The 20,310-nt window shown below is 45.2% G+C and overlaps 1 protein-coding gene across 1 annotated transcript in view; it reads left to right on the top strand.

Moving 5' to 3' along the window:
• LOC135378311 (ubiquitin carboxyl-terminal hydrolase 10-like) overlaps nt 1-19,112 on the top strand; it is a 38,385-nt gene extending 19,273 nt beyond the window's left edge. The window contains exons 6-16 of the mRNA XM_064611307.1: nt 2,819-3,105; nt 3,182-3,381; nt 3,837-3,928; nt 4,733-4,842; nt 4,911-5,049; nt 12,680-12,895; nt 12,983-13,105; nt 13,246-13,335; nt 14,259-14,403; nt 14,483-14,542; nt 16,880-19,112. Coding sequence (XP_064467377.1) covers nt 2,819-3,105; nt 3,182-3,381; nt 3,837-3,928; nt 4,733-4,842; nt 4,911-5,049; nt 12,680-12,895; nt 12,983-13,105; nt 13,246-13,335; nt 14,259-14,403; nt 14,483-14,542; nt 16,880-17,082 — 1,665 coding nt within the window. The 3' untranslated portion in view covers nt 17,083-19,112. The remainder of the gene's footprint in view (nt 1-2,818; nt 3,106-3,181; nt 3,382-3,836; nt 3,929-4,732; nt 4,843-4,910; nt 5,050-12,679; nt 12,896-12,982; nt 13,106-13,245; nt 13,336-14,258; nt 14,404-14,482; nt 14,543-16,879) is intronic.
• Nucleotides 19,113-20,310: the final 1,198 nt, after the last annotated feature.

Here is a 20,310-nt window from a genome sequence, read left to right on the forward strand (position 1 = left end):
TTTTGCACTAGTTGTACAGTCTCTTTGTACCTACAATGGTTCTTCTCTTTCAATCATAAAACTGAAAAATACCCGATGGGCGCATGGCGACAAAGACGAAAACTCGAGGACACTAGCCGTCCAGCTCTTGTGGGTTGGTTGTCTTTTGTAGGGCTCATGTTAATCCATGCATAGACTACTGTCGTGTCACTCATGATCATAGTTGACGCAGACCATGCATACGCATCTCGGGGATGCCCAAAGCGTGTGACACTAACGCTAGGCTCATTTGTCCACCCACACAAACTGCTTTTGTTGCTTGGCTAAAGGCCTGCGATGCCAGAAGGCGCAGAACCGACAGACGTGGCAGCAGGTCTGCTACATTGCGCTGCGTTCCCGTTCTTGTGCTTCTGGGTGTGCAGTGTCGTGAACCAGAGCAACTGAGCATCGCGCAACGCCAAGTAGCATGTTCAACTCTGACGTGTGCCTACCGCTGCCAGCTCTATGGCTGCCAGGGCACGCTGGACGTTGGTGTGAGCTGCAGCCAACATAGTTGTGCGTGCTAGCTTGTCTCACGTGCACAATGCACATCTGAAAGTCTTACATGCAAAAACACTACAATTGAAAACAGCGATTGTGTGATGACCGCAAGGAAGTCAAGCAATTTGGCTAGCCACTTTTCACCGGCTCTTAATCTTGTTCTCTGAACTTCCGTTTTTGGACACTATTGTAACGCGCAGGTGATTTTGAGTGCACTTTTTTAGTAAAAAAAAGTGTGTGTTAGAATCATGCAAATACGGTAGCCAGCCTGAAGCAGACCCGAAGACAATCCTTTTGCTAGAGCATGAGTTGTGCTCTTGGAATTGGAGTCCAGTTCGGTTGAGGGGGCATTGTGCAGTGACAATGTATGCCCAACCTTAAAGCGATATGTGAAGTACACATCATCCAACACCACACAGTGCAACTACCTCTGGATTCAAGATGGTTTCTTGCTATTCAAGGCTGCTGTTGCGCTGCAGCATGATTGTCTTCGGAATGATGCTCAAAATCATTTCCTGACACTCATGCCTCCCAAATTTTGCATATGACACGATGTTTTCCACTCAGGTTTTTTTATTATCAAAACATAGCAGCAGGCACCAAGTTCCCAAGGAATTAGCTTGAAATTGTCTGTGAAAACCTAGAAGAGTCAGGGAATTTGAAGGCTCTTTGATAGACACCCTGGTTCTGTAATGGACCTCTACTAGCAAACAAGGCCAGGTTTCAATAAGACATATAATAGCAGACTCATTCTGCTTATTCAGGCACCATCAGTTAATGGAGATGCACAATCTATTTTTAAACCAAAGACCACAACCTTGAAACTGTTGTGTGTGTTGTACAAGCTGGTACTGCAATATCATCTGGATTTGAGAATTTGTGCCAACAAATGTAGCTCTTTGTAAAGTACGGGCAGGCAACAGGCCTGCATGGCATGTATGAGATACACAGCTGCACTGTTCAGTTGAAGGAGTTCATACAGAACCACTTGGAGAGAATCCTGGATTAGCACGTTTTCCTCCTTTCATTGTTGCCAATTAGCACTGTTGCTGAATTCACTTCCAAGGTGCAAGCATTAGGCAACAAAGGCTCAGTTTGCTTGTTTGAACATGTGACTTGTGCTTAAAAAACAATTGGCGAGCACACAAATGTTACGCGATTCAGTATATTTTCCATGTGAGATATTCGTGAGATGTTAAAGTGACGCTAAGGTTTCATTACCGTAATTTCCTACCGAACGTGCACACACTGAAAGTTCATTTTAAAATTAAATGTACCCTGTGTGACAGACCAGAGTACAACATGCAGACGATCAATCTGTGTTTATGCCCAGTAAACAAGGAAGCATCGTGTTGAGATAAATTATTGCGTGATAACTTGTAGTCTTACATCACGAGAGAACTATGATCATGAGTGACATCAGTGGTCAGTCTGGATTAATTTTGGCCACTTGAAAGTTACGTTTGCCTGCAGCTGTGGCACAAAATTGCCATCAAAATATTGTGCTGACAGAACCATGCATGTGATGCACATCATTGTGCATGGATACCTAGTTGAATGTAGTTACTCATTAATGGGTATTACCGATAAAGGCTGTGTTTTTCGTATTACGAGACACTTGTTTTTACCATTCCTGAACAAGGTCTTTCGTAGCATTTGTGAATACTGTTCACGATGCAGGCTCAACCAAACTTAACGGGAGACTCCTGGGTAATCCCGCTGTGACATGCAGACTCCAGAAAGTGGGGACGAACTTGTTTTCGTGGTCTGCTGCTACTTGGCTGCGAAAACGTTGCCCTGTGCCCCGGTCCTGAACTCTCATATAGCAAGTGTAGTCACTAGGTTCAAAAAATTGCACGCTCCAAACATCTCACAACGGCGGAGGCGGCACATGAAAACTGTTTTGGTAGGCCGCTATTTCTAATTATTGCTCTGATTGGTCTTTGTGTGTGAGCTCGTGGCAAATCATGTGCGAAGTGATACATTTAATGTGTGTTACGGGATAAGTTGAAGATCGGGCCCCTAGTCTCTTCCCGCAAGTGACTGACTTTGACGTGGCCCATAGCAGAACAATGAAAGCATCTCTATTGATGAAAATGCAAAGCTCCTGGAGCACTCACTCGTGACAGGTTGAGGAGCTTCGGAGAAAACCATTAATTCAGAAAATTGTTTCTAGTATAAATTTGGGCTAAAAAAATATATATCTTCTGTGAAGCAGTCTAACTTGCTCTGTGTGGTTCAGGGCCTCGTGAGGCTTGAGGTAGTGCTGCCAGTAAATTGTGGCACCTTTGTGTTTTAGAAACCACTAGAGTCTGTAGACCCCCCTGCATCTGAGACTCACTTTGAGGAGCCAGCCCTTGGTGAAGCTCAGGTTGCCGACTGCCCCCCTACTCCACCCAAGACTCCCGAGGTGCATCATGCTTCGGAACTGAAGGAGAAGGCTCGTACGCCTGTTAAGGAGGCACCACCCGTAGCTGCCGCTGTCTCAGAGTCGCCGCCAGCAGAGGTGGTTCCACCACCGACGACCACCAAGCCTGTCGCATCCACAAGAACGCCGCAACCGTCCCCCACAGCTGCTCCATTGAGGTATAGAAAAGTTGCCTGAGTCATGATTGTAGGAAACGAAGCATATGCACGGATATGACATGTATAGATTATGCAGCACGCCTGTCGTGAATGGAACGGGGCAGAGATCCTGGGCCTCTCTCTTCAAGGGGAGCAGCACTCCCTCTGGAGAAGCCGGCACTCCTTTGGCCAGGGCTGTGTCACCCTTGCAGAACGAGTCGATGAAAGCAGAAACCTCTACTGAGGAAGAGGTTGTGCCTCAGACTGAAGAAGATGAGCAAGACTTGAGCCTAGGCCGTAAGTGCAATATATGTGAACCTGATGGTTCCAGGAGATGCTTCTTTGGTTGGGGAAACTGTTGACTCCCATTCTTTTAATTTGGGTTGTTTGGAGGTTATTGCCAAACTTTGCCATACATGCAAGTGTGTGCGTAAAGGTGGTGATATGCACTCGTAATTCCAACGTAAATGCAGACAGATTTATTGGTTATGGCCGCTAGTTTATGTGGTGTTGGCAGAGCACTGTCTGCCCACGGAAGTCTTTTTTGAAGTTTTCCGTTACCAGTTCATTTTTACCTGATAGAGATCAGTTGTCGTTTTTTTATTTAGTGTCCGTGAATGTCGTACAAGGTACAGAGATCAGATTTAAAACTCTCTTGAGGACCTCGTGAATGGTGACTTAGGGATAAATAAGGTTGAAAATGAAAACGTCAAAAATGTGTTTTCAAATCAAATCGTGCCCTTCTGTTTCAGGTGCACTGCACAACTTTGTCGTGAGCCACGAGCCTCCATTCATCCAGCCTAGAGGCCTCGAGAATGGCAAGAATTGGTGCTACATCAATGCTGTATCCTTGAAATGCGCATTTTATCCTGAGTCTGGCCATATAATTTTTCATGAGCTGTGGACAGGGTTGCCATGAAAATTACTCAAAGTGAGCGGGACGAAAAGGGCGAGGAGGTGGAGGAGCACAGGATTGGGCAAGATAGAAATATAGGAGAGGGCGAAAGAGAAGCTTGTCATGAGAGAAGACGCTCGTTCAGTGGCGTGCATAAAGCTGTTGGACTGTTCAGATTCATCTGAGGGGCTCACTGCATTTGCTGAAACTTTATGAAACGCCTTCTATGGAAAAATTCGGGCAAAACGCTGCCAGTATTGCCTGTCAACCAGCAGCCTGCACGACCAGCAAGTAACCGACTGGGTGGCAACCCTCACTGTAACAACATCAGTATTAACATAATTTGAGGAACTCCCACAGCGGAGGGAGACCGCGCATATCATTGTGGTGACAATATGGCTATCGTGTATTCCTAAGCTAATTTCGAGGCCTACTGCAAAAAGGGGGGGGGGGGGGGGGCTAGGAATGCACTGACATGTGACAACATATGTCTGCCTTGTACACTGGCCAGTGAATTCCACAGCCTGCTTGTGCAGATAAAATTTTGTGCTGCTGACATATACCTAATATATTTGCAAGCGTTTTAACTGCAAAAACTGGTTTAACCGGGTTTAACCCTGAAACACAAGGCCCTACTGATGCACAATTTATTCTATGATGTACTGAACAGCGATACCGACCAAAACTAATATTGCTACGAGATTTGTATCTTTATTATGTAGTGTCTTCCTTAATCTTCCTTTCGAACTGCAGAACTTGCAGGCCTTGCTGGCATGTCCTGCATTTTACAATTTGATCTACAACCTTCCGCTCCTACCAGGCATGCAAAGGGTCTCATCTCGTGCACCCCTCATTGAGTGCCTGTAAGTGTTAACTATGGTAATAGCCGTCTCTGTCAGAGGTTTGAGAAGTACAACTTAATCTCTGCCAGGCTACACTTCCTGCATTCATACTCAACACCCCTCACCACTGGTTCTGGCAAAAAGAAGGATGAAGTGGTGATTGGGCCAACGTACAGCCCAGAGGCTTTCCGCAACTTCTTGATCAAAATCAAGCCGGACTGCAAAAAGGTTAGTAATATCTAGGCATAGGGGTGTGTGGCCATGTTGAATTGCTTTCTTGAGCCTGAGGTTGTATGCATGTGAAATAGTGCATGTTATATGTAGACCCTTTTTGTTTGTTTTTAAATTTAGACAAAAAAAAACTAGTTTTATTTCATGAGCTATAAAATGAAATAAAACACATATCGGGGTGAAAAGAAAAAAAGGGGCACCTCTCGCATTTCAAATGAACGTGAGATGCCGTGTGACTTCTGAATGTGCAGGGTTTTGTGTTATGCAGTGCCAATGTTGGTTGCTGAACTTTGATGTGGGTTTCACCCTAGGTATCAGTGGTAGTTTGGCAAGGGGTAAAAATTGCATTACCAGGGTATAACCCTCGAACACAAGGCTCTAGTTACGTGCAAGGTTGAAATATGGCAGTCATCAAAAAAAGCCAGACAACGATAGGAGTTCAGCACGCACCTCTTGGTATCCATTCAAGTGGCTTTTTCGATGACTGCCATATTTCGTGTTTGATTGTATTCCAGCCTCAGAAGGGTTACTTTCCGTCGTGTTGTATGCAGACCTTAGCTGTGAGGTGCCATAACTTTTGTACATGAAGTTTGTGTTTTGTGCTTGTGGCTTCTGTTCATGGATTTTATAGCAGTCCCCTGAATATCCTACAAATCTCTGGCCTTGGGAAAGTGAATATTCTGAATTTCATGTGCAGCTTTTTGTAATTTCAAAATGTTTTACAGCAGGAAATAGCCGTGGTTGTCCGTGTTAAATCATGTTCTTAAAGGGTTTGATGTTTGAGGGTCTCGTAGGCTACTGCAAGCAGGTATATTCAGGAACTCAATTCTGATTGTTTCGAATACACACTCAATGCAACACAGGAAGAATAACAAGTGTGCGCGATTTCCTGATGTGCGCTGATTGTGAGGTGTGTGCAATGAGGAGTTTCACGTCAAAATGATGAATGGATACGTCATAATGGCAAAATGTCGCCTCTGCCAAGAAGGTTAGGGCCTGATTTTTTGGGGTTTTATTTTTCAGCAAAATCGAGGGGTAAATATGGGGTTATACACTATTTTGCTTCCATAATTCGGGTGTAATCGGGTTGAACTGCACCTGATTCAACCCAATTCTGGTTGAATCCGGTGTAAATCGTCAGTTTACTGGGCATAACACACACGGCACATCAATAGACACAGTCCATGCATATGAGAGGCAGCAGGGTCTCTGTTTTGACAGTTTGAGCATATTTAGCATTTACAACACTGTTTGCAAAGTTCTGTGTATAGTTGTGAGGACTTCAGATCACCCTGGTCTAGCAGTTTTCGGGGAAATATCGGGTTAAACCCTGTTTTTCCTAATTTGAATCGGGGGGGGGGGGGGTTAAATATGGGGTGTAATTGGGTATAACCCTAGAACGTCAAGCCCTAAAGAAAATGTCTTTTTTTTTTTCTTCTTCAAGAATTCTCACTAGAAACTATCTTTTGTCTGGAGTGTCATTGTGGAACGTACAATACAAGAGGTGGACTTCATAATCACATAACGGTGTTGTTATAACTGTCCCAGCACTGTTCTAGCTTCTGTTGCGCGCACATCTGCAATCTGATCAATACTGCTCCGCTCACAGTTGGTAGGGTTTCTGTGGTAAATGTGTAGCCTCTATTTCGTAAGTTTCGTTTTGGGAGCGTTGGCTATGTTTTGTGAGTTTGATCGTGTTGATGCGCGGAATTTGTTTCTTTACCTTGTGTGGCAGTATTAGCGACAGTTGCCACCGCTACTACAGAGTATACGTGTGATATGCTTCCCGACGAGGTGTACCCCTACCCGTCAAGTCTCCAAAGTCGGAGCTTCCCTTGTCTGTATTCACACGAGCGACATCCTTACGGAAGATTCTAGTGGAAGAAAAAGAGAAAACACCGCTCACAGAGATGAAGTTCTGTCCCATGTTATGTTGAGCATTCACACGGTGCAGAATAACGGGAGTGGCGTTAGGAGACGACACCGTCGGCGTCTTCCACGTCGTCTGCTACAGAATATCTTGTGGCTGTGTCGCAGAATATTCCCCGCGGTTAGCAGTGTACGTAAACAGTGGACGTTGAGCACTCGAGCTCAGAAAGCGGATGCTTTTCTGGTCTTCCGTTTCTACGGGATATGCCGCTCGCGTGAATACACGGTGTACCGCGTTGATTGGACAAAGAAATGCGGGAAGGGGCAGTTCCCGCAATATATTTCTTTGGACAGTTGGGTCCGCTGGGGGTGACGTACCCTTGACGTTTTGTGCCAAACGAGAGGAAGGAAAGGGGAACTTCCAAATTGGCAACTTTATCCACGTTTTAATTACAAACTGCAACGGGTGGATCTCAGAACAATAGAGAAATGATGTTCTGAGGCTGGAACAACATAGAAAGGACAAATATACATACAAAGCCTCAAATTGCCTAAGAAATTAACAATGCCCTGGAACGAGAGCCCTGGACCGGCAATCCAGAAGATGTGGATTCGAGTCCTACAGCTGGCTAACCTTTTCAGTGACTTCATTCTTTCTGGGTGAATCTCATTCCTTTTGCGTTATTGTCATGCTGACGGAATCTTTCATGTCGCGAAGAGAAATTTTTGCACTTTAGTGCCCCTTTAAGACTGCTTCTGTGAGCATGTGTGTCAACCTTTGTTCTCGTCTGACCACTAAAGCAAAGGTTAGCACAAATGTTGCACCCTTGTGATGAACTAAGAAGAAAGCAATTTTCTTTATTTTATAGCACCATAGAGTGACATAGAATTGTCATGTAAGCATCCAGAAATATGACATCCTAGAAAGCATTTCGCTCGAGTCATTTACCACTGGGAGTTACGTACTCTGAGCTGATGCAGGTGATACGCATGCCAGAGATATTGTGTGTGTTTCAGCCCAACCATAAAGAAACTACCGCTTGGAGGTTGAGTTCGTTGACTGGAATATCCATGCGAGTGTTAGGTACTAGGATGGTGCGTTAGAGTGACTCTATCGAGAACTTACAAAATGTTCTGCTGTTAAGAACAAATTTATCAGCATTATCAGCTTGTCTACCAAGCGAGTGAATATGTGGGCTGTTTCAGAGGTTTATTTTCAACAAGTACTATGTTTGATGGACTGTTTTCCAAAGTTTTACATGTGGTCATCTGGAACATGAGTAACCAGAAGCAAGTCAATGTCATTTCACGAGTAACTGTAACTGAGTTACATTTCAGTCAAACTTTCTGTAACTTATTTACTGTTAAAGCCATGTAACTGTAACCTAATTACACTTTGTGAGTCACCTTTATACAGCTCTGGTCACCGAAGCACTGCAAGGGCAGACACTATTGCACCGGGTGCAAGGAATGCAGGCGAAAAAGAATTCACATTCTGTCACAGGGAGACACTAGCGTTCTGTGATGTAGTGCGGCGAAGCGTGTCCTCTGCGGTTAACTTTTTTCGTCGCGAAAATTTTTAAATCAACACAAAGCCACAAGTAAAATACCTGTTTAAGCACTTTGGCACCTATTTAAAAAAAAGCACTAATCACAAAAAAGCAATAAAAGACAGTATCTAATAGTATGATGGAGATTCTGCATGTACGCATTTATGTTGCTTGTCTCTTCACAATTCATGACATAAATGTAAGCGCATTTCATCAATTTCTGTGCAATGAAGTATTTAATACAAGCGAAATGTCGCTCCATGTGAATTTCATTATATTGAGCTTCGACTGTATATATTTTCTCGGGGCATGTAAATTGTAGGAAGTTTCACTACCATGCTATGGGCTCGATAAGTTAATAAACGGTGGTACAAGTGGTGCTCTTATTAAATGTCCGTCGTCCGTTGTACTTTATTTGATGTCAAGTACAGGTAGACCAATAGTAGTGCTGAGAGGCAAGCCAGTGGTCACTCTCGGAAGCAATATCTCACTCGAGCATTATGAATTCTGCACTTGAGGGAGCGTCCTCCCACACATGCTTCCTGAAGCCCAGTTTCAGTAGTCCGTGGATCTTCTACTGCGGAAAGAAGTGCCTTGAGTACTGCTCATCATGGTGGTTTGCCATGGGTTTGTCTAGCACCATTGCTTGTCTTCAAAGACTACAGCTATGTGTGTGACCAGAAGTGAACAGAACAGGTACCGTGTGACCGACCAAATAAGGGAACTCCTCCTCAAACATGTGGTCATTGCTAGGGTATTCCTCTCTCGTCTCCGTTGTTGAGACCACGTGACAGTCTGTATTGTCAAAAACTTCAGGCTGGTTTTTCCGCTTGCAGTGCTCTGGTGCAATTTATGTCCATTCAATCAAAGAAAATATAGCACAAGAATGCCATTGTTTGGGTTTCGTAAAGGGACTGTCGCATCTGGAAACTCTTCTATGAAACAGATACCACTATCTTCAGCATCGGCCTACAATCTATTTCGCTAATTTTTTTCTTCCGAAAAGTGCTTAGATGTTAGATAAACCAATTTTAAAATCAGCACTGCTTCTGGGGCTGCAGAAGCTCCGGCGGCGTGACGTCATTCCCTAAGCACAGGAGTGAAAGGGAGGCACTTGAGAGAAGGAAGGGTGTCTGGACGACACCCTGTAACTCTGAGACTCCTGCACGGCCGCAGCATTCCTTGTCTCAAGGCCGCCCCTTCATTGGTTCTTAGGGAGTGACCTTTTCTCGTTTTTCGAGAAAGGGAATTCCGGCATACTCTCAGCGTCCGTCGCCTGCTCTTGTCGTGTATTCCATCGAATACCAGTCAAACTATGCCATTATTTCGCTTGGGATTTCTATACAGTGGTCAGTGATCCACAACAAATAGATGACACTAGTTTTGAAATGACTGGAACGGATGCGACCATCCCTTTAAAGCAGGGTAGCTGAGTGCATGCTTTTCTTAACCATTTGAACCCCTCCTTAAATCTGGGTGTGAGAGCATATGCGATTTCATTGATCTGGGAACTCTTAAGACGAACTCGTGCGATCTTGTTAACGTTCGCTTCCGGGGAGGGTTGGCGGCGCCATTGGAAATTTTTTTCGTTTTGCTTTCCTTCTGTGCTCTAAGGAAGTAATGTAATCGGCACCAGCGTGCAGAACATGCTAGCAAATGACAGTCATTATTTTCATAGGCAGGGATCTGGAAAGCTGCAGTAAGTTTGTCGAATTCGTTGATTGCAATCAATTCCTAGACTATTACTGTAGGGAATGACATCATTTTGGCCCAAATGTCGTGGCCGTGCGTGCCGAGAGAAGCGATTTTGTGGCATCTCCCATAGACTCCAATGTATGGAAAATTTTACACTTCACCAAAAATCGGTGGATCACGTCAGGCCTTCCAAAATGTGTCATTCCTTAGATAAACTCGAGGGGAACACGCCTGTACCAGTTTCATGAAGAAATTAGTTTTGCGAGAACCCTACGAACAAAAATTCCCCGTGCGCTCTCCAAGTCAGCAAGGTCAATGCGCATGACGTCATGCTAACGTTTCTAGGACGCTCGTGATTGGCCGGAGGAACCATGTGCACGCTTCATAAAGCTCAACAAAGGAGCGTTGCAGACAGTGCCTTCGGGAGGGCTAAAACAGCTCTGATTTCTATCTTAGAGGTTCCACTTTTTATTGGTGATGATCTTGGTTTATCCACGAAAGACAAACGGAAGTTTAACTCAATATGTTTGCTGAAGTTTGAACTATATTCGGCTATAAGTTCATTAATTCGTGAGCATTCTACAAAACATTTTCCTATTGTGTTCAGATTACGGTCTCGTGGAGTAGACAACTATCTGGGGCGACCTGCGAGTGTCCTCATAGAAGTGGCAAACGTAGTCATATGGCAGCTACAATGCTCTAAATTGCCGTGAATGACTAGAAAAGATAACCGTGCTTCAGTACGCGTACAAACTTGCATCTTACAATGTGCGGAAACAGGAGCCTGATACTGTGGCAGTGGCACCCAAATGGACAATGATGAGACTCGTTCCTGGTAAACTGACTCCACTGTTATTAGACGTTAGAACTTCTATGAGGCCATTCAAAACAGTGCATTAAACTGTGACCCACCGGGGTGCTCTTCGCTTCCGCCACGAAGGCAGAGCCTTGGTAGTGCACAGTGTTTGAACTGTTTCTGTAGCCACCATAAAACACAGCACAACACACACACTCCCCTAGACGTAGAATGCCATTTAAACCCGCCAGCAGCAGCTACAGTCAATCTACAAGTTTTCCCATCCATTTTGGTTCCAAGTGCCATCTGAATTAGTCCAGGCACCATCTGAATTAATCTGTGGTGTTTTTAAGCACTGTAACCGCGTATTCACACGAGACATCCCCGCAGAATCTACAGACATGATGTGGAAGGAAAAGTAAAAAGCTGCTGACGGGACTTCAGTTCTGCTGCGTCTTATGCTGAGCATTCGCACCGCGCCGAGATATCGGGAGTTGGAGCGGAAGTATACCAGACGAGACACCACTAGTCATGTCGTCTGCTAAGGAATATCTTGTGACTTTGACATCCTTTGGTTTGACATCCTGCAGCTTAGTCACAAGATATTCCGTAGCAGATGACAGGACCAATGGTGTCGTGTGCTATGTGAGCCATGCCTTTTCGTGCTCTCCTAACCACGCGGAATATCTTGCAGTTAAGTCAGAAGGTATTCTGTAGCAGATGACAGCACCAGTGGCGTTGTTTGCTATACTCCCTCTCCAACACCCAATATCTCGACGTCGTGCGAGTGTTCAACATAAGACACGGTAGAACTTCAGTCTATCAGCAGTTTTTTTTTTTTTTTTTACTTTTCCTTTCAATAGAATGCTCTACGGGGATGCCTCTGGTGTGAATACATGGTTATAGTGCTTAAAAACACCATGGATTAATTCAGATGGCACTTGAGATGAAATTGAATATCACCTGGATCATTCCAGATGGCACCCGGATTAAACTGAATGATGCCTGAATTATTTCAGATGGTACTTGGACTAAAATGGGCAGGAAAACCCGTAGTTCTCCCATCGTCGATGCAGCCGTGTGCTTCGGAAGTAAAAACAGTGACATTACATCCAAATGCGCAAAGTACAGTCATAAATACGGCAGGTATTTAACTCTGTATCGCTTAACAAAACTGAAAACACACGAAACGTATGGCGGGGTTCCTACTGTTTATCTTTCTGTGGTTCGCACATGGAGTCGACAACGGCCTTGGTGAATGGATGTGCGGCAGCCACCGCGCACATCATTTTACACCCTTGCCCTCTTCTGCTGCACAGAAATCTACTTGCAGAGCGTATAGGCTTTCTTAAGAAGTGAGTCCACCTTAACCAAGCAATACAACCAAAAGAATGTTCAGTGTCTCTTTGCTATGATACTCAACAGCATTGTAAAGCTTTAGGACTTTGATGTTTGTCTATCTGCCCGTCACATGTTCATTCCGGTAACCAAATGAGTGTCACTTTACTCTACATTGCCCATTATCTCTGCATTCCTGCATGACGTCATCCTGCACTGGGGTATTTTTATGGCTTTGGTCATCCATCACTGGTGCTGAAAGGCATTTAAGGGTGCCTCAACCTAAGCATTTGGCATTCATGCTCATTTTGTTTAATCTTTGTGAATATGATAACTACGATGGTAAATGAGATTACACACTAGCTTGTGAAACCTGCAGGGCAAGCAGGAAGATGCTGAGGAGTTCCTAAGCTTCGTGTTGAATGGGTTGCACGATGAGATGGTGGCCTTGATGCGGACTGTGCAAAATGGAGTTAATGGACAGTGCAACGGCAGTCCCGATGGTGACCACCATAGGAAAGAGCTTGAGGAGGACTCTGAAGGTGGAGCATGGCGCACTATGGGTCACCGCAACAAGAACATGGTAACTCGTACAGTAAGTTCACGCCTTTTCTTTTAGGTTGCCTGCGCTATATAGAATTCGGATTTTTGGGCCTTGCCGCTAATGTGTCCTTGTGGGCAGGCGGAATCCTTGGCTTCCCCAGTTCGAGAGATCTTTGGTGGCGTAATGCGGTCGTGTGTGACTGCAGATGGCGAATCATCTGCTTCCCTCCAGCCATTCTTTACGCTTCAACTGGATATCCAGGTGAGCTCCCTATGCATCTGTAGACCCCTCTGTTTTCAGGTTTTTCTAGTTTTGAAAATAGAGGGTAAAAACAGGGTTTCATCGGGTATAACCCGAAGACACGAGGCTGGGAATGCTGACTCTCAATATTCATGCTCTAGGACAGATTTGCATCGGTGGAAGATGCTTTGGCTCACCTAGCAGCTGAGGAGTGTGTGCAGGATTACTGGAGTGCCAAAAGCAACCAAGAGGTATGATAATCAGACCTGGGAAAGCTAGTGCTTAATCCCTGTGTGACCTTCTGAGACTCCTTCCAAGCAATGGAAGGGGATGAGAATTTTGGATGTCAAGCATACCCTCTTTTGTTGGGTTGCCTGCTGAGTTTTACACGGCACCTTCCCTTAGCAAAAATGTCTAGTTATAATATTTGTATGTTTCATTTGCTAACATAGTGTTAAGTGGTTCAGGCAGAAGCAAAGAATGAAACAAAATAGAAAAATAAATCTAAATGATTTCTGGATTAGAGCTCATGTGGGAGAGGGGGTGACCCTTTCAACAGGGTGAAAGTGGGAAGGGGAGACCGTGTGAATATGTGTGTGAATAGCTAAAGTAGAACAAAGCGTTTGTTCTGTGAGTGGCTGGCTGCCTCGGTACCTGATAGCTTCTGGTCCAGTTTACACCCACCGTACTTTTATGATTAGTGGCTCTTTCGGCTCCGCGGAAGTTGAGCTTGGACAATACTTCCAAACGATTCAAGTCCACCCCTGTAAGAGCATCGTGTAGCTCAGCCTGACCCTTTGGTAGCTTCTTGCTGGTCCCCAAGCATTTGCATCAGAAAGCATTGTCTACCACTCAGTGGCCCATGTAGCACAGCATTGCATGGCCACGTGTTACAGTACTATGTGCTGAAGTCCACAGTGTTCCGATTTGATCCAACACCAAGTGCTGTGCTTTGCTGTGCACGTTTCAAGTGCTCTTCCTGTATAGGACGTGCAACCCCTAGGCCATAGGCCAAAATTTGTGCAGCGCTCAGTGCTCTTCTCAGCATTCCGAACTGTCGCTGTCACTGGATTCCCCAATAAAATTGAGCGTTTTATCCTGCTGGACTAGAGTGGCGTGCACAGAAACATTGTAATTCATAAAAATTCCGCATTGCACTTGCTCTTTCTACTAGATGGAAGCACAGCGTCGCACTACCCTCGAGAAGCTTCCGCAGGTGCTCATTTTGCACCTGAAACGCTTTGTGTATGATAAGAACGGAGGCTGCAAGAAGCTTATGAATAGCATTTCCATCCCGCAGAAGCTGGATTTGGACCGCAGTGAGTAATGTGTGCTGTCTCGGCTAGAGTTTCGTTTTCTATCTTTTGCCGCCATCACTCCTGCTTTTGTTCCCCACAGGGTTACTCTCCAAGGAACGCACCACGAATGCGAAGCGACGTAGCTATCAGCTCTTTGCAGGTGGGCCTCATTTTGCTTCTTATTCTGTGATGACAACTTAAAGGCATGGTTCACTCTAGAGGCCGGGCCGGGAAGGGGCCTGGACCAAGCTCGAGTTTCACATCAATGGGCCCGAGCCCGTACATTGCCGGGCCTAGATCGGAATTGAACCCTACTTTTTGATAGTCACTGCCAACTTTTGCAGTCCACTTCACTGGGGCGGGCCGGGCCGGGTAGGCTAGAAATTGCTTGGACAGGTATCAATGCAAAAGCGCCTTCTGAATGAAGGGGATTTTCGGTACATTGAAATCATAGTGGGCTAAACAAAAATTAGTAATCTGTTTGAATTTAGCGGGAGTGTTCAATTACTGAGTCTACTGGACGTCGATTTCGAGCGAAAGGGCTCTCAAGAGTGTTGGTTGTACAGTAGTCAAATGCTCCTGACAGACATGTTTATTTGATTTACTTTGGGGAGCAAACTTTCCCTTGAAAGAAAGTCTGCTGCTGCGTGAGCAGCAGTGAGGCCTTACGGGAGTGTCTCTCTGCCGCAGATTTGCATGGAATGTACAAATAAGGCTCACATGGAAACATTATTTTTAAGTTTTGCAATGTCAAGAGTTTCATAATGCTTACCGTGAGAAACTTGATAACTGTCAGACTTCAGTGCACGAGGCACAGCCAGAAAATAACCAGAAAAGTGTTAGATGTTCACTACGAAAGTGGTGCCGTATGCAGTTCTCAAGGAGAGAGTGCGCTGCCAGCTAGCGTATCAGCTATCACCCGAACATGGGTGCCCAGAAGCTAGCGGTTTTAGTCGCTTGGATCATGCTCAGGGCTGTCGCTTGTGTTCCGTCGTCTGCTAACCCATGGTAACTTCGGCATAGGGGCCCTTGCCAGCACCACCTAGATAGAGAAAGCCTGCTTACTCGTTGTCGTGATGTAACAATTAAGAGTCAGCAAATCAGGACCGCGTTTTCAACGGTGGCAGCCAATCACGAACGTGCTTTCAGCGGTCGTGGCCATGAAGACGAACCACCGTTGTCTGCGAGCTGTGATTGAATGTCCCCGCGTACTAAATGGGAAAACTTGGAAATAAAGCGTGAAAAAGTTCAATGTTTCTCCGAACTGGTTTTCTTGCACTTTTTGTCTAAATATTTAGGTCTCCAGGTTCCAAGTGAACTGCATTCATATGCGGGTTCTTGAAGTCGCAGAACGATGAATCACAGTAGCAGATGAATTCTGACTTAATGTCCACGTAGGGAGGGATGTCCAATGTCCAAGGAGGGAGAGGAGGCAATGAGCAGGCCTTCTGTGTCTAGGTGGCGTTGCCCTTGCAATGCCGGTGCGATGATACCTGTATGGAGGCTGGGCAAGCGAAAGTGCTAGCGGGAGAATTCCTCGAGCTACGAAAGCGCCACAAGAACGCACACGATTGCCACATTGTGACCTAGAGAATGCAATTGCTCAGAATCTGGCAAAGCTGCCGGGAAATGGCCGTGCGAACTCACCATTAGTAGGTAGTTTTGTGCCTGCTGCTGAGAAGTCTATTGTCTGTCGAGCGTCAAACATGACAAGTCTGTGGTTGCACCAAAGTTGAACTGCGTGCAGTGGTGCAATTGTTGCATGCAGCAGGGTTTGAGATTCATCGGGGGATGTTAGTAATTTGGTAAAAATCACGTCACAAAGCCATGTGTGCGAGTGTTATGTAAAATTGCGAAACAGCGTCACATGCCTTGAAGGCGCTCACGGGCCTGGCCGTACTGCTAGCCTCATGAGTCTTTGCGCGGTTTAAACCATTGAATACCTGATGCAGGTGAATCGATGTGTTACTGTCGCATACAGTAAGCTACTGTATGCGACAGTAACACATCGATTCGCCTGCATCAGGTGTGATTCACCCGCATTCGGTGTGTTACTGTCAGTAACACATCCAATCTCCCGGGTCGGGTTCGCAACGGCTTCAACTGTGTCTGAATTAAACGCTAGCTGTACGTCCAGGCTGAGGAGCATCTTAAAGTGAATGAGGCCATGGTTGAATTTTGCTTCCTACTCGTACATTTGGCTTCGTGACACACACTCCTCACCACAGATCATAAACATCCGTCGATAAATCTCAGTGACTTTAACCTTCTGCATACAAAAATCTCCCCCTAGCACAGTGCAAAACTCAGACCTTCCATGCTTGACACTCAACACACAATGGCCTTCTCAGTGGTGGATGCCAAATTACCTACCATGATACTCACTAGTTGGCAGCACACGCTCTCATTTCCAGTTATTTTCTGACTGTACCTTATATATTATTGCTCGAATTCTTTTTAACAGTGCTTGTATTTGCAAATTGTTTCTTCCCTTCAGTGTTGAGCCATAGTGGTGAGCGCACAGACAAAGGACACTACGTCACCGATGCATACCATCCTGCCGGTCGCTTGTGGCTTCGCTGCGATGATGAGTCTGTGACCCCCATTGCCCCAAATGACCTCCTGCGGTTTGAAACTTCCCTGCTGCCATATCTCTTGTTCTATAGGCGACTTGACACCTTCACGCAGGCACCACGGTGAGGCTAGTCAGGTCCAGCCACAACAGCAGCAGCGACTCTTGTGGCTCTAGCTATCCCATGTGTGGGTTTTATGGGGTCTTTCGTCTCTGGGCAGTTTTCTCTGTACCAAAGACTGTGTTAGGTGGTGCACTCGGCCGAGGCCATTTGAGCAGAGAGGAACTTTTAGGGAAGGAAGAAAAATTGTTTAAACAGACCCTCCAGGTGCGACAGGAGTTGGGTCCCACCTGACTGGTGGGAGCAAAATTTTTTTGAACACGTGCAGGCAGCAGTGTTTGGGCTTGAGGAGTTCTGCTGCTGCTCCCAAGTGGCTGTGGGCAGAAGAGGTGGAAAAACAATGCCATCGTGAACCCAGAGATCTGTGTGGTGCCTCTCAACTGACAGCGAGGTATTGAAAGCAAGCAGGCCTGTTCTGGTGAACAAGGATGTGTGTGGTGTGCGTGTGTGTGCATGCATGCTACATTTGATCTTAAGTGACTTTTTAAGTGTGATTTTAGTTTCGCAGGCTGCGGGAACATTTTTCGGTGGGGTTCTTCGATCTTGCCAACGCACGAGGAGACTGGTGTCGCCAATGCCTGCTGCCTTTTTCTCAGCCTGTCATAGTTGCGTGAAATGCCGTCTCAACAGAATTTCCTCTGAGTGTATTTATTCTCTGGGCAATTTTTTTTTTTTTTTTTCCTTGGAGTCTCCCAACTCCTGTCTTTAAAAAAAATTGAGTCAGACCACACTTCATTTTTACCGCTGCATGCCTATCTGTATGCACGATCAATGTACATAATACCCTGGAAAGTGGAGGTTTGGGGGGGCGGGGGGGGAACCAATGACAAAATTGATTCCTGTCGAAGTGCCTCATCTTCGTGACGATGGAGCTGACTTTTCTCTTTTTTCTCCCCCTACGAGTTGTTTTCAACACAAGTGACTGAAGCGTAGGTTAGCATGTTGAATGTGTGCAAATGTCTTGCATTAGTTTTTTCTTTTCTTTTTCTTTGTCTGCTCGCATTTTGTTATCCATTGCTCGGCTTCCCCATTCAGGTGTTGACGTCCCTTGCCCTGCTTTAGAGGGCAAGTGAAATTAACGGTGCTCTGTGAAAAGACCTGGCAGTAGACATTCCTTGGAGTAGGAAAAAGATGCTTTGGTTTGGAGACTGTGTATAAAAATTTAGCAGTGAAGGAATGCCAATATATGATATTGGATTGTTTATGAACATGCGTGTTCTTTAGTGTTACTTAACTTCGTGACAGCTCTTATCAACCCATGTTGTAGGTGCATGCTGCCACGTTTGAAACTGTGCCTAGAGTTCTGAATTACCCTCGCAATGTTCGATGCAGTCGTTTTAACTGTGATGTGTCGTATTCACTTCACCAACCATAACCAGAGTGCACTGCTTGCAACGTTAAAATTTTTTTTTTCCTCTTCATTGTCGTCTGGTTCGGCATGTGTTCGGGGCTCCGGTGCAGCTTTGAACCATCGAGCTAGTCAGGGTTGTTTTGGACGGCTAGTTGGCTAGCTGATGCTAGGTGTTGGCACTTCAAACTGTTTTTTAACCTTTCTGTACATAGAGGTGTGAATGACGTATGTATACGAGTGTGTTATAGGTTCTTGAAGTGTCTGCAGGTATGCAGCTAAGTTAAGCAAGCAAGCAAAATACTACTACATAGTGATGCAAGTTGAGCCTTTGTGGAAGTTATTTTTCTTTTGCGTGTTCCTGGGAAAACTAATTTGTGTAATTGGTGGTGAGTCGGGGGGGATAAGCCATTTCAAGAAGTCTTCAGATTTTGTGGAGGAAGAGTACATATACATATATATTATATATATATATATATTTCTTACATCGTGTACATAGCTAGGAATTGCTTCACATTAGCAGGAGAAATGTTGGTGACAGTTGTTCTTTTTCCCACACAGTGGTGTACCTTTTCTGTGCTCTTCATTGGGGTGTATCTATGCTTTTATGTGATCACAAAAGTTGAATACTGCATTGAAACCTGCAAAGTGTGAATAGGATTTTTTAAAATAAAAACTGTTCTTGCAAAGCTGTTGCGTATACTTTCGGATGCCTGAACTGATGGCAAATTGTGTGCATTGAGCGCATCACGTGGGTACAGGTAGGGTGGGGAGGCATTGGTTTGATAATACAAAGGTTAGTTACTTTGAACACGAATATAACTTGTGGTAGCTGCAGCACCTCAAGGCAATACTCAATGGGACTCTTTGTTTTATTTTGTAGTGGAAGGAGTGACCTTGTATACTTTTTGAAAGTGCAATTTTGTGTAGTGCTGCTGTCCATGCAATACAGAAGCCGTCTGATACTTCTGAGGGTCAGGTTTCTGTACAGTCATGCATTTGTTCTCCAGGTTGTTCTCCATAATTCCATCAAATGCTGGTTTGTTGCAAAATTGCTTTGGTTTTGCCATTAGCCTTCATATGTAAGTAAATTATTCTGATAGACAATTACACAGCTGAATAAAAAAACACCTGACCCATGATTCAATGTAATCTGCACTTATTACATCTGTAGAACTGAGGACAGAGTCCAGTCCTGCTTACAGGGGTTCACCACTGGGGTTGCTGCACAAGCGACTGTCCAAAAGTAATTTGAGACATTTCCAGTAGTATGCAGCATAAGGTTTTTCTTTAGCATCTTCAACATGTGTAATGATTTAACTGTATCCTTGGCATTACTTGTAAAGCTTCTACTTTAGAGCCCATAAGTGTAATTGGGATCTTACCTGGGAGTTTATTTGCGAACTTACTAATGGAGAGGTGCAAAGGAACTTTCATGCACTACTATGCTTGATACAGGAAATCTGGAAGCATGCATTAGTAATATAATAGTAAGTGGGAGCCCTCCCTCCCCAAGTAAGTCTGTACACCGCTCATAGCCGCTTCGCAGCGCTAACTCTGAGTAGTCCTATGTGCCAGAAATCCGCCGCCAGACTCCTTGGTTACGTTATGGTGGGTGGGCCAGAGAGCCGACCAGCGGTGCAGCATGGGGATTTTGTGGGTTCAAACCAACGCCGCCTAGATACAGAAGGCCTTCATATTGCCTCCTCTCCTTCCTTCGCAACGTGGACATATACACTGGGGTTTTCCGGCAGACTTTTCAGACGAATGTCGGCACAGTTTGAAGTCTGCCCAGGACGTATACTGACCCCCCTGTCCCTCGCTCCTTCCTGCTGTCCTCTCTCTGTCCACATCTGTACACCGCTCATAGCCACAGTTGCTTCGCGG

The sequence above is a fragment of the Ornithodoros turicata genome, chromosome 1, assembly GCF_037126465.1.
Source record: "Ornithodoros turicata isolate Travis chromosome 1, ASM3712646v1, whole genome shotgun sequence".
NCBI classification, from domain to species: Eukaryota; Metazoa; Arthropoda; class Arachnida; order Ixodida; family Argasidae; genus Ornithodoros; species Ornithodoros turicata.